General features: G+C 34.7%; 1 protein-coding gene across 1 annotated transcript in view; it reads right to left on the bottom strand.

The window, feature by feature from the left end:
• Positions 1 to 451: 451 nt before the first annotated feature.
• Positions 452 to 17,922, bottom strand: part of LOC133608400 (COUP transcription factor 2-like) — a 35,849-nt gene continuing 18,378 nt past the window's right edge. Inside the window, exon 3 of the mRNA XM_061963608.2 lies at positions 452 to 2,361. Within this exon, the coding sequence (XP_061819592.1) occupies positions 2,087 to 2,361 (275 nt within the window). The 3' untranslated portion in view covers positions 452 to 2,086. The remainder of the gene's footprint in view (positions 2,362 to 17,922) is intronic.

Below are 17,922 nucleotides of genomic sequence, written 5' to 3'. Positions count from 1 at the left end.
TTAAAATCTCCTGATGATTGAGGGAACCCCCTCATGAAACAGGCCTGTAGAGATGAAATAGTCTTGTGATTTTTTTCCCCACACATACATATATATATATATATATATATATATATATATATATATATATATATATATATATATATATATATATATATATATATATATATATATGTGTGTGTATTAACCACTGATACAACGAAATAAAATAAAATAAAAACACATCAATTAGTTTGAGTAGAAGTAATAGAGGGGAAGTTAAAAAGTACTTGTTTAACCCTATACACACATTATGACGTTTTTTTTTTTAAAAAGCACTCTTAATTAAAGACGACACACACACGTAAACATCAGTGCTGACACATGTCAAAAACAATCAAATACATTTATTATTGTTTTGTATAAATCTGGAGTTATAATTTAACACAGTGCCAATATTGTTAGGACACACACACACACACACACACACACACACACACACACACCTGGGTAATGCACGAGCAGTAATGTCAATACTTGTATTTATTGCTGAAGTCTTTGATGCGTTGATATTTTTAAATGTACGTCAATAATAATTATGATAGGTTCTTTTTTTTCATAATACCAAATAAAACTGTATCTTACTCATTTCTGGAAAATTTAATAGTAATGATTGGTCAATTTTCATGTAGTAATTTTACTACTACAAAAAAAATTAAACCTACAATAATTATATTGATTTAAATTAGAATTGGCTAAGAAATACATTTTAGTAATAAAAAAATAATACAATTTGCATTTTTTTTTTCCCCCCTACAAATTTAAACGCATAAAGAACATTTTTTTTTTGTATTAAAATGTTCTTTACAGGTCACGGAAAGAGCCAGGGCCGGCCCGTGGCATAGGCCGTATAGGCAAATTCTAAGGGCGCCGTCCATCAGGGGGCGCCACGCCAGTGCCACAAATGTTGGAGAAAAAAAAAGAAAAAGTTGGTACTATTATTTCTAAATACAAAAAATAATCCCACGTTAATTAAAATGCAAAGTAAAGCCTATTTAATAGAAATATTATTTGTTACAACATTACCCCCCGCACGGTGCGCCCCCTCCCTTCCCGTATCATGACTCTTTGTGGACGTCACCACATCAAAAAATCAACACAAGATGTCAAAACGGCCAAAACTGTCAGGTGCCCAGGGAAGAAAAAAGAGAAAAGAAGAGGAGGAGAAACGAGAAAAGACAGAGGTAGCAGGTAGGTGAGCCGAACATGAAATTATTTGTCTGTTACAGAATGTGATTAGTACCCGGCTTTTTAGCATTAAGCTAATGTCACATGATTCGGCAATTGCTAATCAATAAATAGCTAGTTCTGTTTTAACGTCGGGTTAATATTGTGGAGGGGGCTAAATTGTTATGGAAAATAATAATGTAACGTTAGGTAATTACAGTACTCCCACCTTACATTCCTCAGGGACATTTGTATTAGATCTTTTAAGCAGCTGTTTTTTGTTTACATTGTTATTGCCTTCTGGTTAGCTAATGTTTGCCCTGCAGGTAATAGTCACTTTTCCACCCCTTTATATATTAGGTATAGTTGTAAGTAAAAAAAAAAAAAAAATCAAAGACAAAGCTATTCGGTTTCTTGTGAGTATATACACTTCACTGCCGATGTGGGGGGGCGCCACCTAAAATCTTGCCTAGGGCGCCAGATTGGTTAGGGCCGGGCCTGGAAAGAGCGGAGGGAAATATAATAAATGATCAAGTAATGACTTTACTGTGGCATATGTTCATCCATGACTCATGCAGTGTCTTCTTCTTGTTGTTGTTGTTGTTGACGCTTTAGTGTGCTTTTCCTGGGCGTTTGCGTTAAATGTTCCTTTTTTTATCCCCCAAAAAAGTGCAAGTATAAAAGCATCACAAAAACAAAACACAAAAAGGGGAAAAAAAGCCCTGCTGCCTTTTTTTCCGTCGATAAAAAAACGTAGTAAACGTGATAAATATTCACACAATAAATATTGTTTTGTTATTCCACACGGCAAAAATGTCCACAATAATCTCAATAGTCTGGCAGAAAGCAAAGGTTGCCAGTAAAAAGGTTGAAAACCCCCCTACTGCATGGGCATGTAAGGCCAGTTGAAGCTGCTCCCCGACAGCAGCATGTCCCGGATCAGGGTCTCGATGGGGGTCTTGCCCACCAGGCGCACGAAGAAGAGCTGCTCGATGACGGAGGACGAGACGGAGCGCAGAGACGGTAGGCGAAGCAGCAGCTTGCCAAAGCGGGTGGGCTGGTTGGGGTACTGGCTCCTGACGTACTCCTCCAGGGCGCACTGGGACTTCTCCTGCAGACCCTCCACGTGGCTCACGTCCGACAGACCGCAGGCGTCTGCCGGGAAGAACACGCGTCACAGGTTGTCGCTCCAAAAGATCCTCTATATGACAGGAGTTATTTACTGTTTTTAGGAATCGGATACAACATTTAAGTCACGATTTAAGTACATACTGGGGGAAAAAAAGCGTTTTGAAGTATCTACTAAGAAACACCATTCCAAGATTGTCTATAAGACAGGAGTGCACTGCTGTTTTAGGAATCTTCTACAAATATATTACTAAATGATCCTGTAGTTTTATCAGTCTGCTATAAAGACTTTAGTCAGAGATCCTTCATATGACAGAGGCACTGTGGGTTTTTTTTTATGAATCTGCTACTAAACCTTTAGTCAAAGATCCTTTATATGACAGGAGTTATTTACTGTTTTTAGGAATCTGCTACTAAAACTTTAGTCAAAGATCCTTTAAATGACAGGAGGACTCAGCTGTTTTTGGGAATCTGCTATAAAACTTTAGTCAGAGATCCTTCATATGACAGAGGCACTGTGGTGTTTTTTTACGAATCTGCAACTAAAACTTTAGTCAAAGATCCTTTATATGACAGGAGGACTCTGCTGTTTTTAGGAATCTTCTACAAATATATTACTAAAGGATCCTCTGGATTTTGCTGTTTTATGAATCTGCTACTAAAACTTTAGTCAAAGATCCTTTATATGACAGGAGGACTCTGCTGTTTTTAGGAATCTGCTACAAAAACTTCAGTCAAAGATCCTTTATGGCAGGAGGACGCTGCAGTTTTTAGGAATTTTACACAAAACTTTAGTCAAAGATCCTTTAAATGACAGGACTCTGTTGTTTTTAAGAATCTGCTATAAAACTTTAGTCCAAGATCCTTTAAATGACAGGAGTGCACTGCTGTTTTTGGAATTTACTACAAAAACACGAGTCAAAGATCCTCTATATGACTGTTTTTAAGTGCTGCAGAAACGCGAGTCAATGATTGTTTAAGGAAATGGAGAGCTCTGCTCTTTTTAGGGATTTACGTTGGTCAAAGATCCTTTAAATGACAGGAGGACTGTGCTGTTTTTAGGAATCTGCTACAACAACTTCAGTCAAAGATCCTTTATGGCAGGAGGACGCTGCAGTTTTTAGGAATCTTACACAAAACTTTAGTCAAGGATCCTTTAAATGACAGGACTCTGCTGTTTTTAAGAATCTACTATAAAACTTTAGTCAGAGATCCTTCATATGACAGAGGCACTGTGGGTTTTTTTTTATGAATCTGCTACTAAACCTTTAGTCAAAGATCCTTTATATGACAGGAGTTATTTACTGTTTTTAGGAATCTGCTACTAAAACTTTAGTCAAAGATCCTTTATATGACAGGAGTTATTTACTGTTTTTAGGAATCTGCTACTAAAACTTTAGTCAAAGATCCTCTATATGACAGGAGTTATTTACTGTTTTTTAGGAATCTGCTACTAAAACTTTAGTCAAAGATCCTCTATATGACAGGAGTTATTTACTGTTTTTAGGAATCGGATACAAAATTTAAGTCACGATTTAAGTACATACTGGGGGAAAAAAAGCGTTTTGAAGTATCTACTAAGAAACACCATTCCAAGATTGTCTATAAGACAGGAGTGCACTGCTGTTTTAGGAATCTTCTACAAATATATTACTAAATGATCCTGTAGTTTTATCAGTCTGCTATAAAGACTTTAGTCAGAGATCCTTCATATGACAGAGGCACTGTGGGGTTTTTTTTATGAATCTGCTACTAAACCTTTAGTCAAAGATCCTTTATATGACAGGAGTTATTTACTGTTTTTAGGAATCTGCTACTAAAACTTTAGTCAAAGATCCTTTATATGACAGGAGTTATTTACTGTTTTTAGGAATCTGCTACTAAAACTTTAGTCAAAGATCCTTTATATGACAGGAGTTATTTACTGTTTTTAGGAATCTGCTACTAAAACTTTAGTCAAAGATCCTTTATATGACAGGAGTTATTTACTGTTTTTAGGAATCTGCTACTAAAACTTTAGTCAAAGATCCTCTATATGACAGGAGTTATTTACTGTTTTTTAGGAATCTGCTACTAAAACTTTAGTCAAAGATCCTCTATATGACAGGAGTTATTTACTGTTTTTAGGAATCTGCTACTAAAACTTTAGTCAAAGATCCTCTATATGACAGGAGTTATTTACTGTTTTTAGGAATCTGCTACTAAAACTTTAGTCAAAGATCCTTTATATGACAGGAGTTATTTACTGTTTTTAGGAATCTGCTACTAAAACTTTAGTCAAAGATCCTCTATATGACAGGAGTTATTTACTGTTTTTTAGGAATCTGCTACTAAAACTTTAGTCAAAGATCCTCTATATGACAGGAGTTATTTACTGTTTTTAGGAATCTGCTACTAAAACTTTAGTCAAAGATCCTTTATATGACAGGAGTTATTTACTGTTTTTAGGAATCTGCTACTAAAACTTTGGTCAAAGATCCTCTATATGACAGGAGTTATTTACTGTTTTTAGGAATCTGCTACTAAAACTTTAGTCAAAGATCCTTTATATGACAGGAGTTATTTACTGTTTTTAGGAATCTGCTACTAAAACTTTAGTCAAAGATCCTCTATATGACAGGAGTTATTTACTGTTTTTAGGAATCTGCTACTAAAACTTTAGTCAAAGATCCTTTATATGACAGGAGTTATTTACTGTTTTTAGGAATCTGCTACTAAAACTTTAGTCAAAGATCCTCTATATGACAGGAGTTATTTACTGTTTTTTAGGAATCTGCTACTAAAACTTTAGTCAAAGATCCTCTATATGACAGGAGTTATTTACTGTTTTTAGGAATCTGCTACTAAAACTTTAGTCAAAGATCCTCTATATGACAGGAGTTATTTACTGTTTTTAGGAATCTGCTACTAAAACTTTAGTCAAAGATCCTTTATATGACAGGAGTTATTTACTGTTTTTAGGAATCTGCTACTAAAACTTTAGTCAAAGATCCTCTATATGACAGGAGTTATTTACTGTTTTTAGGAATCGGATACTAAAACTTTAGTCAAAGATCCTCTATATGACAGGAGTTATTTACTGTTTTTAGGAATCTGCTACTAAAACTTTAGTCAAAGATCCTCTATATGACAGGAGTTATTTACTGTTTTTAGGAATCTGCTACTAAAACTTTAGTCAAAGATCCTTTATATGACAGGAGTTATTTACTGTTTTTAGGAATCTGCTACTAAAACTTTAGTCAAAGATCCTTTATATGACAGGAGTTATTTACTGTTTTTAGGAATCTGCTACTAAAACTTTAGTCAAAGATCCTTTATATGACAGGAGTTATTTACTGTTTTTAGGAATCTGCTACTAAAACTTTAGTCAAAGATCCTCTATATGACAGGAGTTATTTACTGTTTTTAGGAATCGGATACTAAAACTTTAGTCAAAGATCCTCTATATGACAGGAGTTATTTACTGTTTTTTAGGAATCTGCTACTAAAACTTTAGTCAAAGATCCTCTATATGACAGGAGTTATTTACTGTTTTTAGGAATCTGCTACTAAAACTTTAGTCAAAGATCCTTTATATGACAGGAGTTATTTACTGTTTTTAGGAATCTGCTACTAAAACTTTAGTCAAAGATCCTCTATATGACAGGAGTTATTTACGGTTTTTAGGAATCTGCTACTAAAACTTTAGTCAAAGATCCTCTATATGACAGGAGTTATTTACTGTTTTTAGGAATCTGCTACTAAAACTTTAGTCAAAGATCCTTTATATGACAGGAGTTATTTACTGTTTTTAGGAATCTGCTACTAAAACTTTAGTCAAAGATCCTTTATATGACAGGAGTTATTTACTGTTTTTAGGAATCTGCTACTAAAACTTTAGTCAAAGATCCTCTATATGACAGGAGTTATTTACTGTTTTTTAGGAATCTGCTACTAAAACTTTAGTCAAAGATCCTCTATATGACAGGAGTTATTTACTGTTTTTAGGAATCGGATACACAATTTAAGTCACGATTTAAGTACATACTGGGGGAAAAAAAGCGTTTTGAAGTATCTACTAAGAAACACCATTCCAAGATTGTCTATAAGACAGGAGTGCACTGCTGTTTTAGGAATCTTCTACAAATATATTACTAAATGATCCTGTAGTTTTATCAGTCTGCTATAAAGACTTTAGTCAGAGATCCTTCATATGACAGAGGCACTGTGGTTTTTTTTTTATGAATCTGCTACTAAACCTTTAGTCAAAGATCCTTTATATGACAGGAGTTATTTACTGTTTTTAGGAATCTGCTACTAAAACTTTAGTCAAAGATCCTTTATATGACAGAAGTTATTTACTGTTTTTAGGAATCTGCTACTAAAACTTTAGTCAAAGATCCTTTATATGACAGGAGTTATTTACTGTTTTTAGGAATCTGCTACTAAAACTTTAGTCAAAGATCCTCTATATGACAGGAGTTATTTACTGTTTTTAGGAATCTGCTACTAAAACTTTAGTCAAAGATCCTCTATATGACAGGAGTTATTTACTGTTTTTAGGAATCTGCTACTAAAACTTTAGTCAAAGATCCTTTATATGACAGGAGTTATTTACTGTTTTTAGGAATCTGCTACTAAAACTTTAGTCAAAGATCCTCTCTCTATATGACAGGAGTTATTTACTGTTTTTAGGAATCTGCTACTAAAACTTTAGTCAAAGATCCTCTATATGACAGGAGTTATTTACTGTTTTTAGGAATCTGCTACTAAAACTTTAGTCAAAGATCCTTTATATGACAGGAGTTATTTACTGTTTTTAGGAATCTGCTACTAAAACTTTAGTCAAAGATCCTCTATATGACAGGAGTTATTTACTGTTTTTTAGGAATCTGCTACTAAAACTTTAGTCAAAGATCCTCTATATGACAGGAGTTATTTACTGTTTTTAGGAATCTGCTACTAAAACTTTAGTCAAAGATCCTCTATATGACAGGAGTTATTTACTGTTTTTAGGAATCGGATACAAAATTTAAGTCACGATACTGGAAAAAAAAAAGCGTTACTCAAAGGACTTTGCAGTTTTGAAGTATCTACTAAGAAACACCATTCCAAGATTGTCTATAAGACAGGAGTGCTGTGCCTTTTTTGGGGGGGAATTTGTTAAAAAAAAAAGTTTAGTCCACGCTGCAAAAACATTATGCAAAGATCTTTTATACAACAGGAGTGTTCTACTGATTAGAAAGGAATCTGCTACAAAAACTTTAGTTAAATAATAATAATAATACATTTTATTTGTAAAAAGCACTTTACATTGAGTAAACAACCTCAAAGTGCTACAGTGTATTAAAAAAATAAAATAAAAAATAAATAAAAATTAAAACTAGAACAGCAAAATAGCTAAAACTAGCATGCATATATCTAAAAAAAAAAAAAAAAGGCTTTTTTTTTTATTTTAAAGAAGGGTTTTAAAAGCATCCACAGTCTGTGGTGCCCTCAGGTGGTCAGGGAGAGCGTTCCACAGACTGCAGAAAGCCCGGTCACCCATTGTTCGTAGCTTTGTCCTCGGAGGTTGGAGGAGGTTAAAAAGATCATTTATATGACAGGAGTGCACTGCTGTTTTAGGAATCTTCTACAAATATATTACTAAAGGATCCTCTGGATTTTGCTGTTTTATGAATCTGCTACTAAAACTTTAGTCAAATATTCTTTATATGACAGGAGGACTCTGCTGTTTTTAGGAATCTGCTACAAAAACTTCAGTCAAAGATCCTTTATGGCAGGAGTACGCTGCAGTTTTTAGGAATTTTACACAAAACTTTAGTCAAAGATCCTTTAAATGAGAGGACTCTGCTGTTTTTAAGAATCTGCTATAAAACTTTAGTCAAAGATCCTTTTAATGACAGGAGTGCATTGCTGTTTTTGGAATTTACTACAAAAGCATGAGTCAAAGATCCTCTATATAACTGTTTTTAAGTGCTGCAGAAACGCGAGTCAAAGATTGTTTAAGGACATGGAGAGCTCTGCTCTTTTTAGGGATTTATGTTGGTCAAAGATCCTTTATATGACAGGAGGACTGTGCTGTTTTTAGGAATCTGCTACAAAAACTTCAGTCAAAGATCCTTTATGGCTGGAGGACGCTGCAGTTTTTAGGAATTTTACACAAAACTTTAGTCAAGGATCCTTTAAATGACAGGACTCTGCTGTTTTTAAGAATCTGCTATACAACTTTAGTCAGAGATCCTTCATATGACAGAGGCACTGTGGTGTTTTTTACGAATCTGCTACTAAAACTTTAGTCAAAGATCCTTTATATGACAGGAGGACTCTGCTGTTTTTAGGAATCTGCTACAAAAACTTCAGTCAAAGATCCTTTATGGCTGGAGGACGCTGCAGTTTTTAGGAATTTTACACAAAACTTTAGTCAAGGATCCTTTAAATGACAGGACTCTGCTGTTTTTAAGAATCTGCTATACAACTTTAGTCAGAGATCCTTCATATGACAGAGGCACTGTGGTGTTTTTTACGAATCTGCTACTAAAACTTTAGTCAAAGATCCTTTATATGACAGGAGGACTCTGCTGTTTTTAGGAATCTGCTACAAAAACTTCAGTCAAAGATCCTTTATGGCTGGAGGACGCTGCAGTTTTTAGGAATTTTACACAAAATTTAGTCAAAGATCCTTTAAATGACAGGACTCTGCTGTTTTTAAGAATCTGCTATAAAACTTTAGTCAAAGATCCTTTAAATGACAGGAGTGCATTGCTGTTTTTGGAATTTACTACAAAAGCATGAGTCAAAGATCCTCTATATGACTGTTTTTAAGTGCTGCAGAAACGCGAGTCAACGATTGTTTAAGGAAATGGAGAGCTCTGCTCTTTTTAGGGATTTACGTTGGTCAAAGATCCTTTATATGACAGGAGGACTCTGCTGTTTTTAGGAATCTGCTACAAAAACTTCAGTCAAAGATCCTTTATGGCAGGAGGACGCCGCAGTTTTTAGGAATGTTACACAAAACTTTAGTCAAAGATCCTTTAAATGACATGACTCTGCTGTTTTTAAGAATCTGCTATAAAACTTTAGTCAGAGATCCTTCATATGACAGAGGCACTGTGGTGTTTTTTACGAATCTGCTACTAAAACTTTAGTCAAAGATCCTTTAAATGACAGGAGTTATATACTGTTTTTAGGAATCTGCTACTAAAACTTTAGTCAAAGATCCTTTTAATGACAGGAATGCATTGCTGTTTTTGGAATTTACTACGAAAGCATGAGTCAAAGATCCTCTATATGACTGTTTTTAAGCGCTGCAGAAACGCGAGTCAACGATTGTTTAAGGAAATGGAGAGCTCTGCTCTTTTTAGGGATTTACGTTGGTCAAAGATCCTTTATATGACAGGAGGACTGTGCTGTTTTTAGGAATCTGCTACAAAAACTTCAGTCAAAGATCCTTTATGGCTGGAGGACGCTGCAGTTTTTAGGAATTTTACACAAAACTTTAGTCAAGGATCCTTTAAATGACAGGACTCTGCTGTTTTTAAGAATCTACTATAAAACTTTAGTCAGAGATCCTTCATATGACAGAGGCACTGTGGTGTTTTTTACGAATCTGCTACTAAAACTTTAGTCAAAGATCCGTTATATGACAGGAGGAATCTGCTACAAAAACTTCAGTCAGAGATTCTTTATGGAAAGAGGATGCTGCAGTTTTTAGGAATCTTATACAAAACTTTAGTCAAAGATCATTTATATGACAGGAGTGCACTGCTGTTTTTAGGAATCTACTACAAAAACTTCAGTCAAAGATCCCTTATATGACAGGAGGACTCTGCTGTTTTTAGGAATCTGCTACAAAAACTTCAGTCAAAGATCCTTTATGGCAGGAGGACGCTGCAGTTTTTAGGAATTTTACACAAAACTTTAGTCAAAGATCCTTTAAATGACAGGAGGACTCTGCTGTTTTTAAGAATCTGCTATAAAACTTTAGTCAAAGATCCTTTAAATGACAGGAGTGCACTGCTGTTTTTGGAATTTACTACAAAAACACGAGTCAAAGATCCTCTATATGACTGTTTTTAAGTGCTGCAGAAACGCGAGTCAACGATTGTTTAAGGAAATGGAGAGCTCTGCTCTTTTTAGGGATTTACGTTGGTCAAAGATCCTTTATATGACAGGAGGACTCTGCTGTTTATAGGAATCTGCTACAAAAACTTCAGTCAAAGATCCTTTATGGCTGGAGGACGCTGCAGTTTTTAGGAATTTTACACAAAACTTTAGTCAAGGATCCTTTAAATGACAGGACTCTGCTGTTTTTAAGAATCTGCTATAAAACTTTAGTCAGAGATCCTTCATATGACAGAGGCACTGTGGTGTTTTTTTATGAATCAGCTACTAAAACTTCAGTCAAAAATCCTTTATGGAAAGACGACGCTGCAGTTTTTAGGAATCTTATACAAAACTTTAGTCAAAGATCCTTTAAATGACAGGAGTGCACTGCTGTTTTTGGAATTTACTACAAAAACACGAGTCAAAGATCCTCTATATGACTGTTTTTAAGTGCTGCAGAAACGCGAGTCAACGATTGTTTAAGGAAATGGAGAGCTCTGCTCTTTTTAGGGATTTACGTTGGTCAAATATCCTTTATATGACAGGAGGACTCTGCTGTTTATAGGAATCTGCTACAAAAACTTCAGTCAAAGATCCTTTATGGCCGGAGGACGCTGCAGTTTTTAGGAATTTTACACAAAACTTTAGTCAAGGATCCTTTAAATGACAGGACTCTGCTGTTTTTAAGAATCTGCTATAAAACCTTAGTCAGAGATCCTTCATATGACAGAGGCACTGTGGTGTTTTTTACGAATCTGCTCCTAAAACTTTAGTCAAAGATCCTTTATATGACAGGAGGACTCTGCTGTTTTTAGGAATCTGCTACAAAATCTTCAGTCAAAGATCCTTTATGGAAAGAGGACGCTGCAGTTTTTAGGAATCTTACACAAAACTTTAGTCAAAGATCCTTTATATGACAGGAGGACTCTGCTGTTTTTGAGAATCTGCTATAAAACTTTAGTCAAAGATCCTTTAAATGACAGGAGTGCACTGCGGTTTTTGGAATTTACTACAAAAACACAAGTCAAAGATCCTCTATATGACTGTTTTTAAGTGCTGCAGAAACGCGAGTCAACGATTGTTTAAGGAAATGGAGAGCTCTGCTCTTTTTAGGGATTGGTTGGTCAAAGATCCTTTATATGACAGAGGCACTGTGGTGTTTTTTAGGAATCTGCTACAAAAACTTCAGTCAAAGATCCTTTATGGCTGGAGGACGCTGCAGTTTTTCGGAATTTTACACAAAACTTTAGTCAAGGATCCTTTAAATGACAGGACTCTGCTGTTTTTAAGAATCTGCTATAAAACTTTAGTCAGAGATCCTTCATATGACAGAGGCACTGTGGTGTTTTTTAGGAATCTGCTACTAAAACTTTAGTCAAAGATCCTTTATATGACAGGAGGACTCTGCTGTTTTTAGGAATCTGCTACAAAAACTTCAGTCAAAGATCCTTTATGGAAAGAGGACGTTGCCGTTTTTAGGAATCTTATACAAAACGTTAGTCAAAGATCATTTATATGACAGGAGTGCACTGCTGTTTTAGGAATCTTCTACAAATATATTACTAAAGGATCCTCTGGATTTTGCTGTTTTATGAATCTGCTACTAAAACTTTAGTCAAAGATCCTTTATATGACAGGAGGACTCTGCTGTTTTTGAGAATCTGCTATAAAACTTTAGTCAAAGATCCTTTAAATGACAGGAGTGCACTGCGGTTTTTGGAATTTACTACAAAAACACAAGTCAAAGATCCTCTATATGACTGTTTTTAAGTGCTGCAGAAACGCGAGTCAACGATTGTTTAAGGAAATGGAGAGCTCTGCTCTTTTTAGGGATTGGTTGGTCAAAGATCCTTTATATGACAGAGGCACTGTGGTGTTTTTTAGGAATCTGCTACAAAAACTTCAGTCAAAGATCCTTTATGGCTGGAGGACGCTGCAGTTTTTCGGAATTTTACACAAAACTTTAGTCAAGGATCCTTTAAATGACAGGACTCTGCTGTTTTTAAGAATCTGCTATAAAACTTTAGTCAGAGATCCTTCATATGACAGAGGCACTGTGGTGTTTTTTACGAATCTGCTACTAAAACTTTAGTCAAAGATCCTTTATATGACAGGAGGACTCTGCGGTTTTTAGGAATCTGCTACAAAAACTTCAGTCAAAGATCCTTTATGGCTGGAGGACGCTGCAGTTTTTAGGAATCTTACACAAAACTTTAGTCAAAGATCATTTATATGACAGGAGTGCACTGCTGTTTTAGGAATCTTCTACAAATATATTACTAAAGGATCCTCTGGATTCTGCAGTTTTTATTAATCTGCTATAAAGACTTTAGTCAGAGATCCTTCATATGACAGAGGCACTGTGGGTTTTTTTTTAATGAATCTGCTACTAAAACTTTAGTCAAAGATCCTTTATATGACAGGAGTTATTTACTGTTTTTAGGAATCTGCTACTAAAACTTTAGTCAAAGATCCTCTATATGACAGGAGTTATTTACTGTTTTTAGGAATCTGCTACTAAAACTTTAGTCAAAGATCCTTTAAATGACAGGAGTTATTTACTGTTTTTAGGAATCTGCTACAAAAACTTCAGTCAAAGATCCTTTATGGAAAGAGGACGCTGCAGTTTTTAGGAATCTTACACAAAACTTTAGTCAAAGATCATTTATATGACAGGAGTGCACTGCTGTTTTAGGAATCTTCTACAAATATATTACTAAAGGATCCTCTGCTGTTTGATTAGTCTGCTATAAAGACTTTAGTCAGAGATCCTTCATATGACAGAGGCACTGTGTTTTTTTTTTTTAATGAATCTGCTACTAAAACTTTAGTCAAAGATCCTTTATATGACAGGAGTTATTTACTGTTTTTAGGAATCTGCTACTAAAACTTTAGTCAAAGATCCTCTATATGACAGGAGTTATTTACTGTTTTTAGGAATCTGCTACTAAACTTTAGTCAAAGATCCTTTATATGACAGGAGGACTCTGCTGTTTATAGGAATCTGCTACAAAAACTTCAGTCAAAGATCCTTTATGGCTGGAGGACGCTGCAGTTTTTAGGAATTTTACACAAAACTTTAGTCAAGGATCCTTTAAATGACAGGACTCTGCTGTTTTTAAGAATCTGCTATAAAACTTTAGTCAGAGATCCTTCATATGACAGAGGCACTGTGGTGTTTTTTACGAATCTGCTACTAAAACTTTAGTCAAAGATCCTTTATATGACAGGAGGACTCTGCTGTTTTTAGGAATCTGCTACAAAAACTTCAGTCAAAGATCCTTTATGGCAGGAGGACGCTGCAGTTTTTAGGAATTTTACACAAAACTTTAGTCAAAGATCCTTTAAATGACAGGACTCTGCTGTTTTTAAGAATCTGCCATACAACTTTAGTCAAAGATCCTTTTAATGACAGGAGTGCATTGCCGTTTTTGGAATTTACTACAAAAACACGAGTCAAAGATCCTCTATATGACTGTTTTTAAGTGCTGCAGAAACGCGAGTCAAAGATTGTTTAAGGAAATGGAGAGCTCTGCTCTTTTTAGGGATTGGTCAAAGATCCTTTATATGACCGGAGCATCTGGCTGTTTTTAAGCATATCAATATTTACATTGATATTAATCAAATAAAAACATCTCAACACTGCAATATTTCATGTTTTATATTTCAAGAAAAAATATCAATTCAATAGAATTTTTTTTACGTGTTTTAATATTGCAGTCTTTTATTTTGAATGAATTTAAAAATGTTAAATGATGTTTTAAAAAAAAGAAAAAGCGGAAAGAAAAGATCTGTGCAGGCGACCTGCGATGACCTCCTGCTCGCACGCCATGACGGCGACGCTGCCTCCAAAGTAGGACACGTGCACGCGCTCATGCGTGTCCTCCTCAATACACGCACTGGTGTACTACTACGTGTACTACTACGTGTACTACTATGTGGAAGATGTATACAATAAAATAGGTTTTAAAGAAGCAGCAAAGTAAATAAGATGAATTATTGAGTTGAAAGTGCGAGAGGTTACTTCAGGTCACTGCTGAGTGGAGATGTTACATAAGGTGCTGCTTTTTCCCAGGGGACTTAAACGCATCTGCTTCAACACATTTGACTACTCTTTCATGTGCAAAATAAATGTAAAAGACCAAAAAATGTGCATTACAAAATAAAAATTAAATGTTTTCAATTACAAAATAAAATACTAATTTGTGTGTTTTAAAATGTACATTTATTAGTCGGCTGTTTTTTTTGTTGTTTTTTTTTACAGTATTAGTCTGTTGCTTTTTAAATATGCTTAGGAATTAATATGACCAAGAAGACTTTAGTCAAAGAGCATTTATGTTACAAGAGGACTCTGCTGTTTTTATGAATTCACTACAAAAACATCAGTCACAGATCTTTTATATGACAGGAGTGAACTGCTGTTTTAGGTATCTTCTACAAACATATTACTAAAGGATCCTTTGGATTCTGCTGTTTTTAGGAATCTGCTACAAAAACTTTAGTCAGAGATCCTTTATATGACAGGAGTGCACTGCGGTTTTTAGGAATCTGCTACGAAACATTAAGTCAGAGATCTTTTATATGACAGGAGTCCACTGCTGTTTTTATGAATCTGCGACCAAACATTAAGTCACAGATCCTTTATATGACAGGAGTGCACTGCTGTTTTTAGGAATCTTCTACAAAACATTAAGTCAAAGATCCTTTATATGACAGGAGTGCACTGCTGTTTTTTTTATGAATCTGTGACAAAACATTAAGTCAAAGATCCTTTATATGACAGGAGTGCACTACTGTTTTTTATGAATTTGCTACAAAACATTAAGTCAAAGATCCTTTTAATGACAGGAGTTCACTGCTGTTTTTTATGAATTTTCTACAAAACATTAAGTCAAATATCCTTTATATGACAGGAGTGCACTGCTGTTTTTATGAATCTGCGACCAAACATTAAGTCAAAGATCCTTTATATGACAGGAGTGCACTGCTGTTTTTTATGAATCTGTGACAAAACATTAAGTCAAAGATCCTTTATATGACAGGAGTGCACTGCTGTTTTTAGGACTCTTCTACAAAACATTAAGTCAAAGATTCTTTATGTGACGGGAGTGCACTGCTGTTTTAATGAATCTGTGACAAAATATTAGGTCAAAGATCCTTTATATGACAGGTGTGCACTGCTGTTTTTAGGAATCTGCTACGAAACATTAAGTCAGAGATCCTTTATATGACAGGAGTGCACTGCTGTTTTTTATGAATCTGTGACAAAACATTAAGTCAAAGATCCTTTATGTGACAGGTGTGCACTGCTGTTTTTTATGAATTTGCTACAAAACATTAAGTCAAAGATCCTTTATATGATAGGAGTGCACTGCTGTTTTTTATGAATCTGTGACAAAACATTAAGTCAAAGATCCTTTATGTGACAGGAGTGTACTGCTGTTTTTATGAATTTGCTACAAAACATTAAGTCAAAGATCCTTTATATGATAGGAGTGCACTGTTGTTTTTATGAATCTGCGACCAAACATTAAGTCAAAGATCCTTTATGTGACAGGAGTGCACTGCTGTTTTTTATGAATCTGTGACAAAACATTAAGTCAAAGATCCTTTATATGACAGGAGTGCACTGCTGTTTTTTATGAATCTGTCACAAAACATTAAGTCAAAGATCCTTTATATGACAGGTGTGCACTGCTGTTTTTTTATGAATCTGCGACCAAACATTAAGTCAAAGATCCTTTATATGACAGGAGTGCACTGCTGTTTTTTATGAATCTGTGACAAAACATTAAGTCAAATATCCTTTATGTGACAGGAGTTCACTGCTGTTTTTTGTGAATCTGTGACAAAACATTAAGTCAAAGATCCTTTATATGACAGGTGTGCACTGCAGTTTTTTATGAATCTGCGACCAAACATTAAGTCAAAGATCCTTTATATGACAGGTGTGCACTGCTGTTTTTATGAATCTGCGACCAAACATTAAGTCAAAGATCCTTTATATGACAGGAGTGCACTGCTGTTTTTTATGAATCTGTGACAAAACATTAAGTCAAAGATCCTTTATATGACAGGAGTGCACTGCTGTTTTTTATGAATCTGTGACAAAACATTAAGTCAAAGATCCTTTATCTGACAGGAGTGCACTGCTGTTTTTTATGAATCTGTGACAAAACATTAAGTCAAAGATCCTTTATGTGACAGGAGTGCACTGCTGTTTTTTATGAATCTGTGACAAAACATTAAGTCAATTATCATTTATATGACAGGAGTGCACTGCTGTTTTTAGGAATCTTCTACAACACATTAAGTCAAAGATTCTTTATATGACAGGAGTGCACTGCTGTTTTTTATGAATTTGCTACAAAACATTAAGTCAAAGATCCTTTATATGACAGGGGTGCACTGCTGTTTTTTATGAATCTGTGACAAAACATTAAGTCAAAGATCCTTTATATGACAGGAGTGCACTGCTGTTTTTAGGTATCTGCTCTAAAGACTCTAGTGAAAATACTGCAAAATCACCACTCACAGATCCTCTATGTGACAGGAGTGATATGTTGTTTAAAAAATAAAAACACCTTTAGGTACATATACTTACAACAACGACAAAAAACTCCTCTCAAAGATCCTTTATATAACAGGAGTGCCCTGTTGTTTTTAGGAATCTGCTACAAAAACGTTAGTCAAAGATCCTGTAAATGACAGGAGTGCACTGTTATTTTTGGAATTGAATACAAAAACATCCGTCAAAGATCCTTAATATAACAGGAGAGTTCTTCTGTTTTGAAGTGCCTACTATAGAAACGCTAGTCAAAGATTGTTGAAAGGACACGGAGCGCTCTGCTGTTTTTAGGGATTTACTACAAAAAACGTTAGTCAAAGATCCTGTAAATGACAGGAGTGCACTGTTATTTTTGGAATTGAATACAAAGACATCCGTCAAAGATCCTTAATATAACAGGAGAGTTCTGCTGTTTTGAAGTACCTACTATAGAAACGCTAGTCAAAGATTGTTGAGAGGACACAGAGCGCCCTGCTGTTTTTAGGGATTTACTACAAAACGTTAGTCAAAGATCCTGTAAATGACAAGAGCATGTTACTGTTTTAAGCATATAATTAGATATATATTATTATTATTCCTGTTCAAATAAATGTAAAAGACCAAAATGCGCATTTTGAAATAAAAACTAAATGTTTTCACTTACAAAATAAAATACTAATTTGTGTGTTTTAAAATGTACATTTATTAGTCGGCTGATTTTTTTTTACAGTATTAGCTTTTTAAACATGCTTAGGAATTAATATGAACAATTATGTGTACGATTTGACACTAATTGTTGTATAGAGGATCTTTGATTGTTATTGAGATGGAGCTTCTTAATTAGGACTTGATCAGTTGTTATTGTGCCTCACATGAGAACGACCTGACACTAATTGTTATATAGAGGATCTTTGATTGTTATTAAGATCGATCTTCTTGATTACGACTTGATCTGG

This window comes from Nerophis lumbriciformis, linkage group LG06 (assembly GCF_033978685.3).
Source record: "Nerophis lumbriciformis linkage group LG06, RoL_Nlum_v2.1, whole genome shotgun sequence".
Taxonomy (NCBI): Eukaryota; Metazoa; Chordata; class Actinopteri; order Syngnathiformes; family Syngnathidae; genus Nerophis; species Nerophis lumbriciformis.
This window is presented reverse-complemented; position numbering and strand designations above follow the sequence as displayed.